At 46.4% G+C, this 15300-nt stretch overlaps 1 protein-coding gene across 1 annotated transcript in view; it reads left to right on the forward strand.

Moving 5' to 3' along the window:
• LAS1L (LAS1 like ribosome biogenesis factor) overlaps nucleotides 1-15300 on the forward strand; it is a 402245-nt gene that overhangs the window by 112270 nt on the left and 274675 nt on the right. The window contains exon 7 of the mRNA XM_086918369.1: nucleotides 7000-7109. Within this exon, the coding sequence (XP_086774495.1) occupies nucleotides 7000-7109 (110 nt within the window). The remainder of the gene's footprint in view (nucleotides 1-6999; nucleotides 7110-15300) is intronic.

Here is a 15300-nt window from a genome sequence, read left to right on the forward strand (position 1 = left end):
GCAAACTATAAAACAAACACACTCAAATGATGTCATGGAACATGTCATATGTGTGGTTATAAGCAGTGCATGGCAGAAGGCGCAAGTTATAATTAGTACTGCTAACTTTAACTCGTGAATTTCTCCGTTTTATTTTGTTCAGAACTTTAATGTTCACCCGGACAAATTTACCTAACTATAACATTACTTTAGCCTTTGTTTTTTTCAGTGAATTTCTTTGGTTTAAAAAAAGATCCTTTTGTCACACCTAACTATTATGTTACCTTTGGTAGTACCAAATATGTATTGTTGCATTTGAGAACTAAAAAAAGTCCTCGTTTTTTGTACGATCTCGAGACACCCGCGAGACACTTGGGAGAAGAAAATAAAGATTGTGATTGATTCATGTGGATGCCTTTATTTTAAAAAATAAAGATTCCTTCCTTGTTGCTTCAATTGACTATTGGGTTTGCTGTGGTTAGACCTCTTTGGCTGCCTCTCTGACATTGCTGATTTTCTGTCACCAGAATGACCTCATCAGATTAAGATGAACAGCCTAGTGCTGTTCCTACAACTCAGCCACCTCAGGAATGTTTGGTGTGGCAATTTTGTTTAGATTGTGCCAGATGGTAAAAATAGTATATGCGAAAAGGGGTTCAATTAGGGCGGTTAGAACAAGCAATACAGCATGAGTACCACTGGGATGTGGCGACATTTGAGTTATGCAACATTAATGCCTTGCTCAGTCTGAGATAGCCCTTGATGAAGAGCTTGGTAAGTCCCCCGAGGCGTCCACTTCTTTTCAACCTGGTGACACTGTGCCTGCCCAGGTACTCAACACTCCAGCAGAGAGCAACCCTTTGTGTTTAAATAAATCCCCTTTTGATGTTTATGCAAGCATTTATTTTTTTCTTCTGAGACAAGCAGGACAGCACAGAACAAGCCTGTCTAAGATCATACATACCCACCTAGGCAGTAGTTTATTTTAAACATTTTTTCTAGTGTTTTCCCTTGGTTTGCAGGAGAAGTTTTTTGTTTAACTCCCTGTTTCTGTACCATTTTTTTAAAAACAAGATACAAAAAAGTTAAAAAAAATTAAAAATACAGTTTAAAAAAAGTTAATAAAAAAAGCTCTTTTCAGACCTACCCTATACTTTCATTATGTAGTGTGCTTGTATTAGGTTACCCTTTTTTCCATCTTGATGCCTCTCGTGAGAGCAATGATGCTCTCATGCAATGCATTGTTGAGTCTCGTGAGCCTCTCGTGAGAGCCAGGCGCACAGTCCTCTGCAGGGGGCAATTTTTGCTGCTCTATGCTCGCGAGCATGTACTTTTGTAAAGGAATTTACATTGTAACTGAACATATCTTCTTGTAAAATGTATTACTTATATGCACTAGATTTTCTGTACCCCTATTTTTTTTTTATATACGATCCAACGAGACTTTCGAAAGTTTGCAAAATTACTTTAAAGAGAGAAATTTACATTTTTATTCATTACAATAATTATCCCTTGCAATTCCCACTACTAGAGTATGGGGAAAGACTGGCCTCTCCGCTTAGACCTTGCATGAAGGTAACTATTGTGTAGAGTAGGGTGTAACGAGACAGTGCCTCTCCAATCACACCCTTTCCCAGGCTCAGTAGTATGCATAGCAGGTTGGGGAATGTACTCACCTCACATGAAAGACCTCACTATTCCATAGTAAGTATAACAAGTGCTAATCTCCCCGCTGAGCCCTCTGCCCAGGGAAATAACTATATATATATTAGCGTATCGGAATGGATTTCCCTGTCAACTAACCCCTCCCCAGCATGACCGACATATACAGTGATATGTACGGGAAGATTGTCTTCTGCCTATCTCCTGGACAACATGGAGGTGTAGTACAATATACAGTGTTTTAAGCAACAAAAACCGCGGCCGCACAGATTAATGGTGTTGTATACCCTTGAGGCGGAAAGCCGGGGGTTTCTAGGCCAGGCAGGACCTTGTGTTTAAATTGCGGTTTATTTTTAATCAATTTCCACTTCTGTGTCACGATCGAATTTTATTCTTTTAAAATTGTGTATTTCTTGCTGGCACCTTGAAATATTGCTATTTGCACATTAAAACTGTCCCTACCTCTTCCTTGAACCCACTCCTCGCACAGCCGATTAAGGTGCTGGTGCGAGAGAGGGGCGGACGCCATCTTGGGGGGAAATCAGGGCGAGTGCTCTAGTTGCTGGCTGCCTCCCACCCTCCTCTCTGCCAATAAAATGAACATCACTTTCCGACGGCGCAGCGCCAAATGCGGGCCCGTCTGCGCACGTCCGCGCCCGACTGGGCCACGGGCCCCAGACCTCTGTCCAAATTGACCCAATAACAAAGGTTTATTCCTCAAGCATGTTGCATTCAATTCGGGGATCAATTAATGAAGAATGTAAGATTTTTCAAAATGATCGGAAATGCACTAGCACGTGCTCCACATGTAGTCTACAGCTTGATACTCCCCAGTTATGTAGACAGTCGGCTGCAGGCTGTAAGTCGCTGCAGACTTGGCGCTTTGGTAGTCTAAATTGCCGGTCCCTAAGTAAGCATAAAAGAAACATCTATGACCTTCTATCCGACGAAACGTTAGATGCCCTGTTTTTAACTGAGACTGGCTGAATGACAGCGCAGGCCCAGATGTTGCGGAAGCTCTGACACCAAAGTATGTAATAGTCAGAATGGATATGCCTAAAAGAACTGGGGGAGGGATAGCAATTATCTTTAAAGAATCACTGCAATGCACTCTGGAACCAGTTTCTTTGAATTCTTGTGAGCTAGCCAGCTTTAAACTCTCACTACTTTCTAATTTCACGCTGACTGGTTTATTAGTTTATCGACCACCCGGTTCCGCACAAACCTGGACGTCTCAGTTTTCCGATCTAGTTGGCTTATTTCTGGTCAACTCTAGCAACCTTCTTATAGTAGGTTACCTAAATATTCATCTGAATGACCCACAGAATAATATAGCCATTAATTTAATCAATGACTTGGCAGCCATGCATATTACTCTGTGCAAAACCGGGGCCGCACATAAAGGTGGCCATTTATTAGACCCTATTTTTGCTAGTCTTCCTCAGCTCCAATGCTTCCCTGCCCTGCCCCTTCACTGGACAGATCATTTCATTACATATTTTAATCATTCGGCTCCTGAGACTCCTGTTCCCCCTAATTTAACAGCCCTGTATGGTCACAGAAACTGGAAGAAACTCGATATGAATCTCTTGAAATTAGCCCTAGATTCAGTCCCAGATGATATGTTTGACGACTCAAATGACATGGAAACAGTGGCTAGAATGAGAGATAGATGGCTCAAGGAGGCCATTGACACATGTTTGCCACTCACGAACAAGAAACTCAAGGCACATAACACCCCTGCGTTATGGTTTAATGATTCATTGAAAGCGGTAAAGTTCAAATGCAAACGCCTTGAGCGCCTCTGGAGGAAGGATTACTCCCCAATAGCTGGCCTGAATTATAGAAGGGGGCTTAAGCTTTATCATAAAGACTGTGCCGCAGCTCGAGCTGGTTATGTGGCAAAGACCATTTCGGCAGCCACTAATAAATCTAGAACCTTATTTAACCTAGTCAAAGAACTTGCGGATTCTAAAACCATTGCTGCACCCCTTCCTCTGAATGATGCCCAATGTGAAGAATTGGCGTACTACTTCACAAATAAGATTGAAACAATCTATTCTGACATCTTTAAACAACAGTTGGGGCTCACTGAAACAAATGTTAACCATGAAAATTCCTCCCTCCAGTCGGAGTTGACATATGAGTCACTTACTGTCTGGCCTGAGTTAAATGTCCAAGACCTTCAAAAGATAATCTGTAAACTGAAATCTGGCTCTCTTGTTGACCCTCTTCCCTATCTCAGTCCTCACGCAATTTGACATTAAACATCTCTCTGTGATCTGCAAGGTTTTAAACCAGTCCCTAACTTCAGCCACTGTCCCCAAAATGTGGAAACATGCAAAGGTTTCACCATTGTTGAAAAAAAAAAACGACGGCCGACCCTAAAATTCTGGCTAATTTTCACCCTATTTCCTTACTGCCTGTCTTCTCCAAATTTTTGGAGAAGCATGTTCATAGTCATCTTGCCTACTACATAGAGGTAAACAACATCTTCCACTCTACGCAGCAGGCTTCCGCCCGGGTTTTTCGACCGAAACTACCCTACTGGGGGTGTCGGAATTTCTGCGCAATTTAATAGATAAAGGAGACTCAGCTGCGCTGATTTTACTCGACCTCAGCGCAGCGTTTGATACCATTACCCATAGTATTCTGTTAAAATCCCTCTCTGCCATTGGTGTGAGGGGCAAGGTATTAGATTAGATCACCTCATTTTTAACTCAAAGATCCTTTCAGATCAATTCAAATACTGGGTCATCAAGTATCCATCTGTCCCCGTGTGGGGTCCCCCAGGGCTCGGTGCTCAGCCCTTTGCTATTCAATTTGTATGTGGCCCCACTTGCGCTGATCGCTGAAGATGAAGGTCTGACCATGTTCACCTATGCGGACGATTCTCAGATAATTTTCTCTCTCTCAAACACAGTCCAAAACTCGCCATCTCCCTTGCAACTTGGATGAAGGCAAATCTGTTGAAGCTCATCGGTGACAAAACTGAGGTTTTAATCCTCGGCCCAAATCCGGATTTGTGGAGTATTGGGCATTGGCCCTCAGAAATGGGTCCTCTTCCCACACCTTCCGACCAAGTGCGAAACTTTGGCTTTATAATTGACAAAGGTCTTACCATGCAACATCAAGTTAGCAAGCTTAGAAAAAGTCTATGGATGTTACCTGAAGACACACAAAAGTCTGTAGTCAATGCCCTCATTACCTCGAGGCTTGACTACGGAACCGTTCTCTTGTTAGGGTCATCACAAGCTGTTATGAGACGTCTCCAACGAGTGCAAAATGCTGCAGCTCGACTGCTATGTAAATGTCATAGGAGAGAACGCATATCTGAGCACCTGAAGACCTTGCATTGGCTCAAAGTCGAAAATAGAGTTAAGTTTAAGACTCTGAGTTTCATGCACAAAATTAAATTTGGCTCTGCTCCAAAATATCTCAAATTGCTGGTGCATGCCTACCTCCCTGCACGCTGTTTAAGATCCTCATCGCATGGTCTTTTCAGCGTGCCAAAAATTTGTCTATCTAGGATGGGGGTGGGGGCAGGTCTTTCTCACTTTTGGGACCAGAATTGTGGAACTCTCTCCCCCTAAATTTGCGCACAGAAACAAATTTTGTCCAATTCCGCAAAGCCATAAAGACCTGGCTGTTCAATCAGTAGTTTTGTTCCTGCCTAGCCTATGAATACTACATCTTTTCAACAGCTATATATCTGCCAGCGCCGGGAAACCCTTTTTGGGTAGCTGTCGCGCTATACAAACTAAACAAATAAATAATAAATAATAAATAAATAAAATTTAGTGAAGGAGTGGTCTCTATGCTTACACCTCTCCTTTTAACTTAAGCAATATGCAGTACGGTCTGGGAAGGAAGTGGCCTGTAGGCTAACACATCTTACCAGGATGAGAAGTGTCTGTAGTAGGGTTTTTAAAAAAGTGTATCTCTCCATTCATACGTCCTCTCATGCTGACATGTATACTTCGTAGGCAGTGGGGAGAAAGTACCATGTTTCCTGACACAAGCCTCTTGCATGATAGCTATGCGTAGTATAGTGTGGGGAGAGACTGGCCTGATCCTGTGACTTGCCTCATGGATTATGGGTATGCACATTAGGGTGTGAAAAGTAGTTTACCTGTCTGATAACAGCTTTTCAATCTGGGGGTTTGGTTCCCCTGAGGGGACCTTAAGTCATCCCAGGGGTGCACCTGGTTTTGCCCAAAACAAGCATCATGTCGATGACCGTTCCGTTTAAGTGGAAAAAAATAAGCACCAGTAAGCCACTTTGTAATGGGCCATCATTGACATCTTTTGCCACTTATGTCCTATTTAGGAGTAGTTGTCAAAGGGGAAGGAACTCCAAGTATTCCTCAAACATCCTGCACTCCTCCCCCCCCCACACCCGGCCCCATTACGGATGATCACACTGTGGATACTTTTACACTTTAGTAACACCTGGTTGATCAGAATAGTATGTTTGGCAATCATGTATTTGATTGCATTTTAAAAAGGGCTACATAATTTAACTGCAAATTTAGACATATTTAAACATTGCCAATTTAAAAGAATATTTGGGAAAAATTCTGGGTGGAGGGGCGGAAGGGGAATGATTTCTTTATTATTTTTTTTACCCTGAGGGCGCATGGCATTAAAAAGTTTGAAGACCACTTCTCTAGGGGCATTCCAACCACAGAACTACTGCTTCCTAATCTTCCAGCCCCATGCATGTAGATTTGCAGAAAGGTGGCAAATTCATGCATTGCTAAAATCCAAACCCTGATATAATGACTGCTGGCAGAATCTGAGAGGCTACACCCATGGGAAACCAAGAATTAAACTGGCGGCTAAGGCATGATGTGGGCTTGATATGCAGACTTGGATTTCTGCGTTTTTCATGTCTTGCTCCAAATATTATGTCAATCATCCCACACCAGTTATCTAAAGTGCTATTTGTCAGTTGACCTCTTTTTTGTTGTTGTTTAAATTGAGATAAACGCATGGTAGTGGAGCATGGGGGCTGCCTCTACTTCTATTTTTATTTTAAGTGCTTACTACATCAGTACACTTAACTTAGAATACTAGTGCACATGTTTGAAATCCTCTTTCTTACGGCCTTGCACCTTCTTGCATGTTACCTCTGTTGGATGCTTCGTAGGCAGAAAACTGATGGGTCTCTGCAGCTCACTTCAACAGATTGCCTCCTATCCACTTCTGTTTTTACCCTTTTGTATATTTCTCCTCATTGGTGGAGAAGTAATGTATTTTGTACTGAAATTGGATATGTTAGTAGTAAATGCCATGTTGGAGGGGCACTACCTCCTCCCATTTGACAAATTGTGTTTTACGTTCCATCTCGTGCAGATCCTCAAAGACCTCCAGCAAGTCTCCATGGCAAAGAAAGTTTGGGATTGCCCGACCTCAGAAGTGGAGTGGATCATAGCTCAGGTGAAAGCTCTGATGAAGGAAGACTGGTAAGCTTGATAGTAGCATTTGTAGCATTAGAATATGTATGGTCAGTTGCCTGTAGGCTTGAATGTAATTTTTCTGTCATGGGTTAAAATCTAACAGTGCCCACAATATTACTTGATTCTGGACAATCTATCCACAGATGTCAGTTACTCAGTCCAGCAACTGTGGTAGACTTCATTTCTTTTCCCTTCCTCAGAAGGACGTTCTCCCTTACAGCAAATGTGTTATCAATATCAAACTTCATAGCTTTTTGCTATGAAGCTATACATTCTTTAAAGGACTCCAAGGCTAGGATTATGCTTTCTTTCTTGCTTTGTTAAATTCAGAAATAGAACAATAACCTATATTGACAAAGACAATAAGTCACTGCTTTAAAGACTGAGCTATTGACTTCACTGTTGCTTTTTGGCTCTGACATGCGAGCATGTGTCAAAACGCATGCATGAAAGGAAATCCATTCGAAATCCATTCAATGATAGCCACTCTTGCTACGTGTGAAAAAGCTGCTTATTTGTGCTAAGAGAATGGGTCACATTATTATAAAGGAGCATTGGTCCCTCGTCAGAAAATATGCTGCAGTGGGAAAATAATTATGCTCATATACGTTGTCCAATATACAGATCAAAATCTCATGTGTTAAATAATTTCATTTAGTAGGTGGGCCCTACTGTTATGTGTATAGTAAAGTGATGTTCTGAAATGTGACTAACCTACCTTCTTCATTTCTGTCACATATGAGTGCCTGAGTCTTTATGCTAATTTAACTGTTTGTCGTTTGTGTTTTCACACACCGATGTAATTAAATTATTTAATAAATGAGATTTTAATCTGTCATTTGTCAACGTATATGGGCGTAATTGTTTTCACAATACATTATAAGCAATATTTTCTGCTGAGGGGCCCCTGTTCAGTTATAACACTATGTACAACTGGTCCCTTGATACCCACGGGTTTCCCTTGCTCTTCATAAACGAGAGAATGTGTCATAGCGCTTGGATGATAACATTGTGCTGTCCACATTTTTTGATTTACAAATGTCTGTAAAACAAATGGTGCAGATATTTCTCCTAAGAAAAATAGACACGTTATGGCAACCCTCCAGATCAAACCTTTATTGCACAAGTGGACTACAATAGACGGGCAGAAGACTGGCTTACAGGTGTCTCAGTAAAGTCCATCAAGGAATTACAAAAGACTCCCAAGAAAAATCTGGTATTCCCACGTACTGCTTCAGACTTGAGGGTGGTGTGTGCGGGTTATGTAAAATTATAACATACTAGGTGCAATTATGGAGCACATTTCTTAGTGCTATTCACAGGTGACATGTTTGTCACCTGAATCAGTGGCACGCATTTTATCGACCTCAGAGTTGAAAGACTGAGTGAACCTGCTCGGATTCAATCCAAGGATTTAGAACTTCACAGAGCCTCCAGTTCAAGGGTGTACCTATTCTTTGTGGTATTTTAGAGCGACATGTAATACATGTTCGAACATTACAAAAGATAGATACACATGTTTGATGCTCCTATGCTACACTTTTTTCAGACGTTTTGGCTTCCATTGCCTTGCCTTTTGAATGAGACAAACACATGAACAGAGAGGAAAGCAATAGGGTCAGGAGCAAAGAAGTGAGATAGACAATAAAACCATCCGGCAGGAGCCAGAGGCCGATTCGTAGCCTATTGTAAGCATATTTAATGTATTGGAAACAGTAGGTCTGGTTGTCAGACAGCTAAAGCTCTTTGTAGCTCAGCTCTAGAAACTACAATTGCATGAGCATAACAAATTGCATTACAACACTTCAACCAAGAATGCTGAAACTTAATGCAAATCCATTTTCTTTAATTTTCTATAGACTTTATTCCTTATTCTGGTAGTTATCTGTAAATAAAAAATACATTAACTTCAGAAAGACTTCCGTGTTTGAAAATGTCCAGCTTTAACCCACAGTAAATATTTATAAAATCATACACAATCAAAAATCGATATAATAAGAGTTAATTTGGTTGAATACAAGGGAGGAATAGAACATCAGTCACAAAGTTGGAGGATGAATAAATCATGCCATAAAGTTCTTAAGTGAATTGAAAACCTTTAGTTCTCTTCCAGGGGATCCTCATCAATAGTCATAAGCATTAGAATATTCCCGCCTACGTGCGGGACCCCGGAAACACTATATTATATGTGCCCCACATATAAATACACATATATATATAAACCATATATATATAAAAAACAAGCAATAGCAGCCATATCACATTAGAGCTGAAATATGCTGTGAAGAATTTCCACCATACATGAATAATAAGCATTAGAAACAGGAGAAAACAACACCAAAGCTTGTTTAGGAATTGTTTTAATGCTCAAAAAGCAGTAGAAATTCTCATAACTCACTGGAAGCATAGAAAGCTCCCAGGCTGCATTGCAAACACACAGTCTAACCAGACTGAAAAGCTAACCTGTAGCTAAATAACAAAAAACTGACACTGTGCCTTTAAGGCACTCATGACCCCCTGAATCCCATCATGCCTCAGGAGTGGCAGTTAGGCAGTTGTTCTTTCCGGCTCCTTCAGTGAAGGACCCTGGCTAACACAGCTCCACTAATTTTCTGATTTTTCTACAGAAGATTGCTTCTTTTTCAAACTTTTTGCTCTTACTTCGACGTCTACCACCTTGTCAAGTAAGATACTGCCTTTTTTGAGCAGTTTGGAGGGCATTTTACTTCGAAAATGCCATCTCTTTTTGATAGATGTCCTTCTTGCAACAGCAAGAAGGCCAAGACAGACAACCACGAGGTCTGTATTGTTTGCCTGCCTGATGACCATGATCCTGAAACCTGTCCACACTGTGAGAACCTATCGAGCAGGACTCTCAAGGACAGGGAGAGAATTCGGATTTATGGCCTGGCCCACAGAGCTTCGAGAGGAAGGTCCCCAGTGAAGAAGGGCTCCAAGAAAGCCCATTCGTCTTCGAAGAAGAGGTCTTCGCGTCCTTCTACCTCAGCGTCGGGCTCGGCGCTGAGAAAAGATCCACAGGAAGGATTTTCCTCTGGGAAGCAGCCGTCGACGGCGGGCTCGCCATCGAGAGGAAGGCCAGGTGCGTCATCGAAGGCGCCATCTTCGAAATCGCCTCCGCCGTCGTCAACCGGGCGGCGATCGGCGTCGAGGAAGGCTACTCCGCCGCCGTCAACCGGGCGACGGTCGGCGTCGAGATCCATTACCCCTCCGCCGTCGTCAACCAGGCGACGATCGGCGTCGAGGGACGTCACCTCGCCGTCGTCAACCAGGCGACGATCGGCGTCGAGGAAGGTGACTCCTCCGCCGTCGATGGGTGCTCGTCGATCGGCGTCGAGGACGCGGTCCCCGTCGGTGCAGCAGCAGCGTCGTTCGGCGTCGAGGGTGCCCAATACCCCTCCGCCGTCGTCGCACAGGCATCCGACGTCGAGGCATGGCTCTACGCCGGCGACTGACCATCGCCATTCGGCGTCGAGGCAGAGAGCTCCCGCGACGACACGGGTCGACGTTCGGCGTCGAGGCGGAGGTCCCCGTCGCCTCCCAAACGCCATCGCTCGACGTCAAGGCAGAAGACTCCGTCGGCGGTTGCTCATCGCCGCTCGACGTCGAGAGACTATGAACGTTCGCATAGCCGCTCGGGATCGAGGTTGTTTGATCCCCCGACCCCTCGGAAGCGGTCGACGGCGAGAAGGGAGCGCTCGACGTCGAGGCGCTCGGACACGATCATGGTGACAGAATCTGCTTCTCACCATTCTTCTCATCGGTCCTCGGGCTCCTCTACTGCACACTCCAGATCTAGAAGCCCGGTGCACAGGACCCCTGAACGTCGGCCAGACCCTTCTGCGGGACGCATCCGGCTGTCGCCAAGATGGTACCGGTCCCTGGACCATTGGAGAGACGATGGGGCTACCAGGCGTATGCAGGAATATGCCAGCCCGCGCCACAGGTCAGCTCTCCAGGACATGGTGGAGGAGATAGACAGACGTAGCCCACCCAGGCGCTCCACGCCTGTGGATCTACCCACCAGGGCGCCAAGGGGGTCCCGCTCGCCCACAAGGGAAGCCAGGCGGGACGGTCGGGGAAGATCTAGATCGCCTGCAAAAGACCCTAGACTGGATGGCCGAAAGGCTTATGTCCCTCGGGGCAGGTCTCCTGGGCGGTCTCCAGCCATATCGCCCAGGGCATCCCGATCTCCTAGAAGAGACCATCACCCAAGGGATCGGGTCAGGTCGCGCTCTCCTAGACGGGAGGAGCGTCCCAGGAAGTCGAGGGAGCGGGGACGCAGTTCTCACCATCGGCGTAGACGTACCCCGTCTACCTCTTCCACTTCGTCTACCAGGTCGTCGAAGAGGGACTACTCGCCGACTTTGACAGACAGTCCAACGTCCAGGTCTTCCCCTGTGGATGATATTGGCACATACCTGGACGTTCTGCAGAGAGGTGCACTTAAACTAAACATTGAAATGTCTGTTCCTCAAGTCACGACGACGGTCATTTTCGAAACATTGCACAAAAAGGCCATCTCCAGACCTCTGCTGCCTTTGGTCCCTGGGATTTTGGATCCGGTCAAGGACGTTTTCCTGACCCCGGCTTCAATCAGAGCAGTGCCAGCACGCATCACGAAGAAGTACAAACCTGCGGCTTCTGACCCGGTGTTTGTGAGGTCTGACCCTCCAGCTGACTCGGTCATCGTGGCAGCGGCAAGAAAGACACATGCGGTTGCTGGTTCGTCTTCAGTCCCACCGGATAAGGACAGCAAGACCCAAGACTCCTGGGGTAGGAAGGTCTGCAGCTCTGCGGCTTCCACTCTTAAGGTCTCCAGTGCAGCTGCGCTCCTGGGCCGGTATGACAGGGCCCTATGGGACTCGATGGAGAGGTTCAAAGCGAAGCTGCCGAAAGAGGATCAGCAGGACTTTGAAGAAACTGTTACGGAGGGGTGTCTGGTGGCTAACCAGATGATCAGCACGGCCGCTGATGGGGCGGTGCTGTCGGGTCATTCCTATGCCCATGGAGTTTGCGCCAGAAGATCGGCCTGGTTGCGACTTACAGGGCTGAAGCCGGATGCCCAACATCGGATTCTGAATCTCCCTTTCTCGGGTTCTGCCCTCTTTGGAGAACACGCAGACGAGGAAATGACCCGAATGAAAACTGAACTGGACACGGTGAAGGCGGTGGGCTTGGAGAAGAAGAAGGAGTTCAAGCGCCGCTTCAAGTCCAACAGGGGGAGAGGGGCCCAGCAGAGGGTTCAAACCCCTCAGTGGTCGCAGAACAAAGCTCAGAGTAAACCCCAGTTTCACGGTAAACCCAGCAGGGGCAGGGGTGGCCGTCAGCAGTCCTCCAACGCCCCGAGAGGAGGAAAGGCCTGAGCAGTGGCTTCCTCTGACACCGTTGCCCACTCCGGTGGGAGGAAGTGCATCTCAACACCTGGAGGAGTGGGTCAGCATCACAAAAGATCAGTGGGTGCTGAATATACTGCGAAGTGGTTACAGGATACGTTTCCGTGCTCTTCCAAAGAGCATTCCTCCCAAGAGCTCTTGCCCTCACCAACTGAGCTTGCTCCGTCGGGAGGTGGCGATCCTGCTGCAAAAAAGAGCGATAGAAGAAGTTCCTCGCGCTCTAAGAGGCCAAGGAGTTTACTCCAGATATTTCCTTGTCCCCAAAAAGGATCAGGAGGACAAGTTCAGACCAATACTCGACCTGCGACTCCTAAACAAGGTCATCGTCAAGGAAAAGTTCCGCATGTTGGCGCTTCACCAAATATGTCCACATCTACAAGCCGGAGATTGGATGTGTTCGGTGGATCTTCAAGATGCGTACTTTCACATCCCGATTGCGCAGCAACATCGAAAGTTCCTGAGGTTTGTCGTGGGGCACAAACACTACCAGTACAAGGTGTTACCCTTCGGTCTCAAGTCCGCACCACGAGTCTTCACCAAATGCATGGCGGTGGTGGCGGCTTTTCTTCACAAGAAGGGTCTCTTCGTCTACCCATATCTGGACGACTGGCTCCTGAAGGGTTCATCCCCGGTACGGGTGACACAAGATCTGCATCTGTGCCTACAACAGCTTCACAGGCTCGGCCTCCATGTGAACAGGGAGAAGTCAGTCCTGCAGCCTACGCAATCCATCCACTACCTAGGCTCCGTTTTGGACACAAGCGTGGGAAGAGCGTTTCCTTCGGAGGAGAGACTTTCTTCCATGACCCTGAAGTGCGGGATTCTGCTGGAGTCTCGTCCCCCAACAGCACGACAGGTGGCGTCTCTACTGGGTTCCATGGCGTCCTGCATTTTTCTCATCCCACACGCCAGGCTGAGAATGCGTCCTCTGCAACAGGCCCTGGAGGATCAGTGGGACCAGGCGACAGGTCGCTGGGAGGACCATATCCTTCTTTCCCAGGCGACAAAAGAGTCTGTCAGATGGTGGACTCGGAGACGCAATGTGATGGTGGGAGTGCCGTTTCATCAACCCATCCCATCCCTATCTATCGTGACAGATGCCTCCCTGCACGGCTGGGGAGCGCACATGGGTCCGCTTCAGATTCAGGGCCGGTGGTCTGCGCAGGAGCAGACTTACCACATCAACATGCTGGAACTCAGAGCGGTATTCCTGGCTCTCAAAGCTTTCCTGCCAGCGATCACAGCCAACTCAGTCTTGGTTCAGACGGACAATACAACAACCATGTTCTATCTGAACAAGCAAGGAGGCACAAGATCTCGCCCACTGTCTCGAGAGGCTCAAACAATATGGCATTGGCTCCTCGCTCGAGGTCTCACAGTGGTGGCGGTACATCTTCCGGGCGAGTTGAACGTCAAAGCAGACGCACTCAGCAGGCACTTCGAAGATCAGCCAGACTGGGTGCTACACGACGAAGTAGTAGAAGAACTTTTTCGTTGCTGGGGGCGTCCGTCCATAGACTTGTTCGCAGACGACGAAAACTCCAAGTGCCACGCCTTCGCGTCCAGGTTCCACAGACCGGGGACGCTGGGGAACGCTCTCCTGTTGGATTGGGCAGGGATGTTCGCGTACGCGTTTCCTCCCCTGGCTCTGATCCCGAGAGTGGTGTCCAAGCTCCTCAGGACGAACATGGTGATGATCCTAATTGCTCCGGACTGGCCTCGGCAGTGGTGGTATCCGGACCTTCTACATCTGTCTGTGTGTCCACACAAACGACTCCCTTGCAGACCGGACCTGTTGAGCAAAATGAACGGGAGGATAATGCATCCCAACCTCCCATCATTGAACCTAACAGCATGGCTCCTGAGGTCCTGCAATACGGACATTTGAACCTACCTCCTGACTGTATGAGCATTTTAAAGGAGGCTAAGAGACCTTCCACGAGAGCATCCTATGCCTTCAAGTGGAAACGGTTTTACTTATGGTGTAGGGATCAGCATTTGGATCCGATTAAGGGGCAGGAGGACGTCATATTACCATACCTCCTTTCACTCGCAACAGCTGGTTTAAAGTACGCTTCCATTAGAGTGCATTTGTCAGCTATTGTGGCTTACAGGAAGTCGCCTGACCAGGTGTCTTTCTTTCAGGTTCCGGTGGTCAAGGATTTCCTCCAGGGGTTGAAGAAGGTGTATCCCCCTGTACGAAATCCTTCTCCTCCGTGGGAATTAAACCTAGTTCTATCAAGGTTGATGTCTCCACCTTTCGAGCCAATCCACAAAGCTTCCTTACAACATCTCTCTTGGAAGGCAGCTTTTTTGGTGGCGATTACCTCTGCACGCAGGGTCAGTGAGATACAGGCGCTCTGTGCAAAGGAGCCTTATACGGTATTCCACCATAACAGAGTGGTTCTGAGGGCTCACCCTTCCTTCTTGCCTAAAGTCATATCTGATTTTCATATCAATCAGTCTATATCTCTCCCTTCCTTTTTTCCAAATCCGGCGACCCCGGCTGAGCGGTCACTTCACTCATTAGATCTTAAAAGAGTGCTGAAGTTTTATTTGGAAATGACTAAGGGGATTAGGAAAACGGACCAACTGTTTGTAAACTATGGTGCTATGAGAACTGGTTTTCCAGCGGCAAAGAGGTCCATTTCTAGGTGGATTGTTTCTTGCATTAAGCTGGCCTATCAACTGGCGGGAAAACCTTTGTTGATGTCTCCAAAAGCGCATTCCACTAGAGGGAAGGCGGCTACAGTGGCTTTCTTGCATGACGTTCCCATGTCAGA

This window comes from Lissotriton vulgaris, chromosome 4_1, assembly GCF_964263255.1.
Source record: "Lissotriton vulgaris chromosome 4_1, aLisVul1.2, whole genome shotgun sequence".
Lineage (NCBI taxonomy): Eukaryota > Metazoa > Chordata > Amphibia > Caudata > Salamandridae > Lissotriton > Lissotriton vulgaris.